We start from the raw sequence: 7596 nt of genomic DNA, 5'->3' as shown, positions 1-7596 counted from the left end.
CGAAATCTATCATCTCATGTGTGCCTTTTCCACCAAATTTTTCAGCTACTGTAGTAAATCTTGTCCATATTCGGTTTGTGGGAAATCTGTCATTTTCTTTCTCAACTTCATAAAGTTTGACTTAAGGAGTCAGCACGCTTGTTTAAGGGGGCTTTGCCCTTAAACTGTCCCCTCGTATCCAGCGTAGAGCCAGTTTGTAAACCGGTAGTCACATGGGCCTGTCTCAATATGCGTAGTTGTGCGTACTTGCGTTCTCGTGGACTCGTGATACGTCATCAGACAGAAACCAAGTACTGTTCCAATTCAAAAGCTGTGTCCCAATTAAGGGTCAGCATCCTTCGGAGGCCGCATTTGAAGGCCGATTACGTCACAGCGACGCGATGAAGGCTGTCCCAATTCGAAGGCTGCTCAACATGCCGCCAAAAATCCGTCCTTCATTTCCCCGAATTTGAAGGAAGGGTCAGGTGTATCCTTTATGGCCCAACCTATCCCAGAATTCATAGCGTGGCGGTGGGTGTGGATGATTTTTTTTTTTTTAAATGGTGGACCGCTGAAGCGGGGCGGCTGAAGAGTAAACTTTTTAAAACTAAGTACTAAATATTATTTTTGAATATTATGTCACTCACTATTAGGCAGCACGGTGGCACAGTAGTTAATTTCCACCAATCAGGCTGGGGTCTTTCTGTATGGAGTTTGCATGTTCTCCCCATGTTTGCGTGGGTTCCCCCCGGGTACTCCGGCTTCCTCCCACCGTCCAAAGACATGCAGTTTGTGGGGATAGGTTAATTGATTAGTCTAAATTGCCCACAGGTGTGAATGTGAGCGTGAATGGTTGTCTGTCTCTCTGTGTTAGCCCTGCGACAGACTGGTGACCTGTCCAGGGTGTACCCCGCCTCTCGCCCTATTACAGCTGGGATAGGCTCCAGCACCCCCCGCGACCCTGAAAAGGACAAGCGGAAGCGAATGGATGGATGTCACTTATTTATGCGCCAAAGTTTACAGTTTTTTCCAATCGCTAACAAGCGCCTACCCATACTTCAGATACTTTTTCTAAACTCTTAACACAGACTCACACCTACAAAACACAATTGGCCAAATGGATAATTTTCTTCTCAAAAATACATTTTGTTAAATATATACTAACTCTTCATTTCAAAATAGAACACATCTTTCTCTGCACACACTAACTGTACAAAAACACTATAAATCTGACTCAAAATGAAATTAGTCTGTCAAAGAATAACACTTGTTTTCACTTCACAAGGTACATGCAGTCAATCAAAGTACACCAGGTTTCAAAATACTGGCTATTATTGACATTACAAAAACTGCATAGACTTTTATGTTTCAGTTTTACAGGTATTTGCATGCGAAACATGCAATCCACCATTTTGACACCAGAAATGTCTTGGTTGGTAACTGTATGTCCACATGTACAGTAATGTTCACATTCAAAAGCATTCCAGTAAAAAGCAAACAAGTTTTTGTTTCTTTACTGTTTACTACAGGAGGTACAGTAGAAACACGGTATGATAGGACAGAGAAAGTTTTACAGTATTGCTTACAGTGAACAAAATATCCATGAAACACACAAGAGCATTCTGAACAAAAAAACAACAGCAAAAAGCCAAGATAAAAAGGGGGGGAGGGGGGCTAAAAAAAGGCAAAAAATTTGCATCTAATCTCTGCGATCTTCAGGGTTAGGCCACATGTTTTCATCAACATCACATCTGATGTTATCCAAGTCGATGCACCTGGGATAAAACCGCCTGGTATGTCGGATCCACCCTTGGCAATCGTCAACTGTGATGTCCCTGGAGCCAGCATCCATGGCTTCAAGGAGGGACATCTGGTCATGTGGCTGATGGTCATAAACCTTCCACCTCCATGCAGAAAAGAACACCTCTATGGGGTTGAGGAAAGGTGAATAGGGTGGAAGGAAGAGACTTACCAGTCTTGGGTGGACTTCAAACCATGTTGTTATTGCTTGCGAGTGATGGAAAGCCACATTGTCCCAGGTAATTACAAAGGTCCTCATGTTTTCACCCTCCTGACCCTGCTCTGGAACCAGGCGCTGGTGGAGATCATTGAGAAAGGCAAGCAAGCGCTCTGTATTATAGGGTCCAACCTGACATCTGTGAAGGAGTAATCCTGCATTTGCAATTGCTGCACACATGGTAATGTTTGCCCCTCTCTGTCCTGGCACATCAACTGTGGCCCTTTTTCCAATTACATTTCGTCCACGTCGACGCCTTTTGGCCAGATTGAATCCTGCCTCATCGATGTATATGAATTCATGAGGGGCCTGGTTGGCCTCCAATTCCATAACTCTCTGAAACAAAGTTTCTGTAAGTCATGTTATTACTGTATACCATACTGTACTGTAACCTAGTGTTGTGTAGGTTACCTACTTGCAAAGTGCAAAGCTTATAGAACTGGACTTTGGAGTGAATATACACTATACCTGGACATATTGTCGTCGTAGCTCCTTGACCCTCTCACTGTTCCTCTCAAAGGGAACAGTGTAGAGCTGCTTCATCCGCACTCTGTGTTTGGACAATGTCTGCGTAATGGTTGTGAGGCTGATTCTATCGATATTGTCAAATATCTCATGGTCCGCCACAATTCTAGTTTGAATTTCACGCAGTTTTATTGCATTATTTGCAGCAACCATTTCTACAATGGCAAGCTCCTGATCATTACTGAGGAGCTTTCCTCTTCCCCCAGAGGGTGGAAGACGTTGCATTCTTTAGAAAGACAAAAAATTCAACATATGCATTACTGTATGACCATATTGACATGTCAAGTGAGAATAGAAACAATCCATGTAAAATGCAATACTTACCTGTTGGTTTGTTGAAAGATGCGTAAATGGAGGCAACCGTTGACCGCCTCAAATTGGGCAGCACTCTTTCACCAGCCTCTCTTAGTGAAAGACCATGGTTGATTACATGGTCAATGATAGTGGCACGAATTTCATCACTGACTACTGTTCTTGCAGCCCTTGGAATGCCACCACCACGCATTCTTACACCTCTACCTTGCCCTCTCCTTGGGCCTGCTCTTCTCCCTGGGCCCCTTGCTCTTACTCTTCCTCGACCAGACATTACAGTGTTTGTCTTTTTTTTGTTTCCAAAAACATCACTCCTCAAGGTCTTGCCTTATAAACCCCACTGAGTCTAAGCCAGAATGGAATAAGCTGTGATTGGCCCAATTTACCCAACATAAATCAGCTGAGTGTCAATTATTCAATTGTTTGTTTATTATCAGCTGAGATATATTTTTGATATTGATATTGTTTTTGTACTGATATCATTGCAGAAGCAGAGGTTTTTATACTGTATCTAAGGTTTGGAATATTGTTTTTGCTATTGTGGGATGTTGTGTGTTAACATTCGTAAATACTACAAAAACAGTCCATAATTTTGTTGGGAGGTATAGCTTGTCTGTTAAGAAAATGTAAGCATTGTGGAAATGTGTTCACTGACTGCATATTGGGTGAACACGACATGAAATGTGTGAATGGTATGGCCACAACAGACCGATGCTGTGCTAATTGTGTTTAGAGTTTTGCAAATGTGACAACTGTTTGGACAAACGCTTGTTAGCGACTGAAAAAAACTGTAATAACATTAAAACATTACTGTTGGCCACAGGTCTGCAAAATTATGTGACATTAGTGATGTTTGTACTTTCAGCGTCAACTTGGTTTTGGAGCCTTTACTTTAAAATATACGCAGTTCAATAGTCGACCTTAATCTTATAGAGAATGTGATGATTTTATGGATATTTAAAGTCAGTCATATATCTACAAACACAACAAGATGAAAGTCAGTGATGCTGCTCGGTTTGCAGTCCTGAATATGACGGCACAAGCAGGATTCACTGCACTGTTAATGTTAGCTATGTTATATTGCTGCCTCTGTTCGGTGGTGTCGAGCCAAACGGACTTTAACGTGTGTTTGAACGAGCTGACGGTTCACTCGTTAAGCTGAAAGAAAGATGCTTTAATCACAGGAGTCACACATGTGTCCACTGTACCATCTGGGAACTCTTCTTGTTTAGCACTCGTAATAACACAAACACTAAATCCTCCTTCTCTTGTGCTGTTTTGTAGCAGTGTATACACCTGAGACTGTCACCTGTCTGTCTGTCCTGCACTCTCTCTCTGTTTCTTTCTCTCTGATTGTGTAATAAATGTATGAACATGTATGTATAAGTTACACTTGTGTTTGAATCCTGCAGCTTATCACACATATGAGTTCCATGTGTGACAACTGCAAGTGTCCAGAATGAGGACAGACTGAGGGACCCAATGCTGCACGCCATCCGTGAGGCTTTGCACCCCTGATGATCCACCAGGACAAACTATAATGACAAACTGTATGACTTGTGTGGATTTGGTACAGCTACATACTGCAGAATGCATTTCGTCCAAAACTCTAATGCGTTACGGAGGAGCGTGGCTACAAAAGTTTTATATTACCCTCACACAAAATAAACATCCAGAATGTAGCTGTGTAAAATCACTTGAGCCCGGCGAGAACAGCAGACTCTCGCACATCGTTTTCAAACCCGCCGCAGTCTTTCGCTACTCAGGTTAAACAATGATATATAAGTCTTTTTGATAATATTTATCACAGTTAGATTAAGAGGGGAGGGGATGGCAGTAAAAAAATTCGGACTAGGGCTGGGCCATATCATACCGTTCACGGTAATACTGGTATAATGTTGGGCGATGATAAGAAAATGAAATATCGCGATAGAATATGGGTAGAACGCACATGCGCAGTGCCTTTGTTTTCATAGGCACATGGCGGAAAAAGCATGGCGGCGACGGAGAATGAGAAGGGCGAAAGCAGATTGTTGAATGAAACGGATGAACCAGAATTGGTTTGCAAAAATGCTGCAAGCTCAGTGGTGTGGAACTGGTTTGGCTTTCGTCTGTCAGATACACACCAAAGCACTATTTTTGGTAGCGCATGCTAGCGGGCCGTCGTTATTACTGTGTTTTTTGGAAAATACTTCACACTTAAAATCAATCCTTTGATTAGAGCAGGGCGATATGATCAAAAATATTTATCACGATATACATTTGAAAATTTGCGATAACGATATAACTGACGATATAATTGACACTAGACAAAATACTTTACAACTCCACAACTTTATTAGTGCAAAAAAAAAACAACCATCAATGCATTTTCACTTAAACAAGCAGCTGTTTTTTATGTGCATTAAAGTTATATAAAAATTTATCAGTGCAAATGCAAATTCCTTGCTGACAGTTTAACCAAAAGGCATTTCCAGTGGAAATTGGCTCACATATCCTCAGCATAACCATGTATAATATCCACAAAACTTAAAAAGAGGTTATACACACACAATATGGTAATATTATGTTGAAGCACAGTACATATAACTCCACGAGGATCCTGCCTACGATAGCCGTAATCCTCCGACAATCCATCAAGCGGTGCAGGTTCGTAGCTTAGCAAAGTCGTACTAAAACATTTGACAGATTTTCGAGCGCCGTGTACCACATAAAATCGTTTTTGAGGTCAGTAAACACAACCAGAATTCATACATAAGGCACACGGGATTATAAGGGTCACTGTCGATTTTCAGAAAAATCAAAGGTAGGACTGGGCGATATATCGAGTTTTTAAATATATCGATATATTTTTATACGAGATGTGACAATATCGTTTATATCGATATAGTAGATGTTACATTATAACTATACTTGTGGAGCCGCAAGTTTGGCTCTCTTTCGTCCACTTTTGTCTCTACGCTGCGTTACTCTGCCTCGCCTCTCTCCTTCACTGAACACAACTCCCCCTCCCACATCGCTTCACCTGTAGGCAACGACAAGATGGACACGGCAGCTATCAAAGAGGAGCTGGTCAGTAAAAAGAAAACATTGGAGATTACTATTTTAGTGGTGTCAGCGTGACGTTAACGCCATAACTGCATTAACGGGGCACATCTCTGTTAACGAGTTACCACGGATTGCCCGTGCGTGGGGCTGGACGGCGTCAACGAGTTAACGAGCTAACCGGGCTAATGCGTTGACGCCTAAAATCCTTTCATTTTCTCAAAAATCGACAGTGCGCCTTATGTATGGTCTGGTTGTGCTTACTGACCGCGAACCGATTTTATGTGGTACACAGCGCTTAGAAACCTTTCAAAAATGTTTTGGTACGACTTTGGTAAGCTACGAAGCTGCACTGCTTGATGGATTGTTGGAGCATTACGGCTACCGAGGAGCCTCGCAGAGTGATATGTACTCTGCTTCAACGTAATATTACCGTAATGTGTGTGTATAAGGACCACAAATGGCACCTGTTAAAAGACATGGTTACAAAGAGGATTTCAAACTCCAGGCTGTCAGTCACGCAGTAAAACTTGGGAACAGAGCAGCTGCGAAATCTGTCTGTCTTTGTTATTATGCTCAGCATCTTTTAGTTTACATTTTGACTGCACAGTTGTGAGCTTTTTGTTATGCACAAAAACAACATTGTTTTATTTCATTCATGGAGCGTTATTATTTAATAAATGCTGAATTTACTTCTGAGTAATTTTTTCTTGTACATCTACGCTGTATGTTAATAAAAGTGCCTGTGTGAGATCTGGGACACAGCTTTAACTAAGAACTCTCTTTTTGTTCTTACTTTATGACTTAAAAAAATATATAGATATATATCGTATATCGCCATCCATCTAAAGAATATCGAGATATGAATTTGGGTCATATCGCCCAGTCCTAGTTTTTGGCTCTCCAAATATCCCAGTTCAAATTTATTAATTGGAGAAAGTTTTAATGTTTCACTAAATGACACTATAGATAGATGGCCCCAGCACAAAATTTAGGAATAATTTGAAAATGTAAACATTTATGGATAAATTTAATGTAACTGATATTTGGAGAGATACATTTCCTGATGATATATCATTTACCTGGAGTAACCGTTCTGCTTCAAGAAAACCGCGTATTGATTTCTGGTTAGTATCAAGTAGTCTATCAAAGGACAGCGTTACGGTCAATATCATCACAACTCCACTTACCGACCATAGAGCATATATGTTAACCTGCAACTCTTTCCCACCATTACCATTAATCGATCTTCATATTGTTAATTAAATAGTTCACTTTTGAGCCATACAGTTGTAAAATCTGAAATTACACAAGTGTTAAAACACTTTATACACAAGGCTAATGTTGAGAATTCCTATAGCACAAACTGGGAAATTTTTTATTTGAGATGAGTAAAATGTAGAGGCAGTATGGGGCAAAAATAGCTAAGTCGAGGGCAGCAGAGGAGAAAATCTAATTGTTCAAATTTCCACAATATATCAACTCCCACCACACGAGGTCTCAGAGGAGGATAAATTACGTCTTAGGACCTTTCAATCTAAACTGGATGAGATTTACTGCCAGAAGCTGAAGGAGCTTTTGTTCCTTCAAGAAAAAGATGGATAGAGGAGAGAGACGAGAATTCTGCTTATTTTTTCCGCTTAGAAAAAACAGAGATCTAAAGCCAATACTATTCATAAATTGAATATAAATGGTACGGTCACTGATGATGCAAAATA

General features: G+C 40.8%; 1 protein-coding gene across 1 annotated transcript; it reads right to left on the bottom strand.

Annotated features, from left to right (window-relative positions):
- Positions 1 to 1006: 1006 nt before the first annotated feature.
- Positions 1007 to 2862, bottom strand: LOC109196110 (uncharacterized). Its single transcript, XM_019349341.2, has 2 exons — positions 2465 to 2862; positions 1007 to 2332 (listed from the first exon to the last, which is right to left on the bottom strand). The coding sequence occupies exons 1-2, from the start codon at positions 2744 to 2746 to the stop codon at positions 1679 to 1681; spliced, it is 936 nt and encodes a 311-aa protein (XP_019204886.1). The 5' UTR covers positions 2747 to 2862; the 3' UTR covers positions 1007 to 1678.
- Between the last annotated feature and the right edge of the window lie 4734 nt (positions 2863 to 7596).

The sequence above is a fragment of the Oreochromis niloticus genome, linkage group LG20, assembly GCF_001858045.2.
Source record: "Oreochromis niloticus isolate F11D_XX linkage group LG20, O_niloticus_UMD_NMBU, whole genome shotgun sequence".
Taxonomy (NCBI): domain Eukaryota; kingdom Metazoa; phylum Chordata; class Actinopteri; order Cichliformes; family Cichlidae; genus Oreochromis; species Oreochromis niloticus.
Note: the sequence above shows the minus strand (reverse complement) of the source record. Positions and strands in the feature narration are given on the sequence as shown.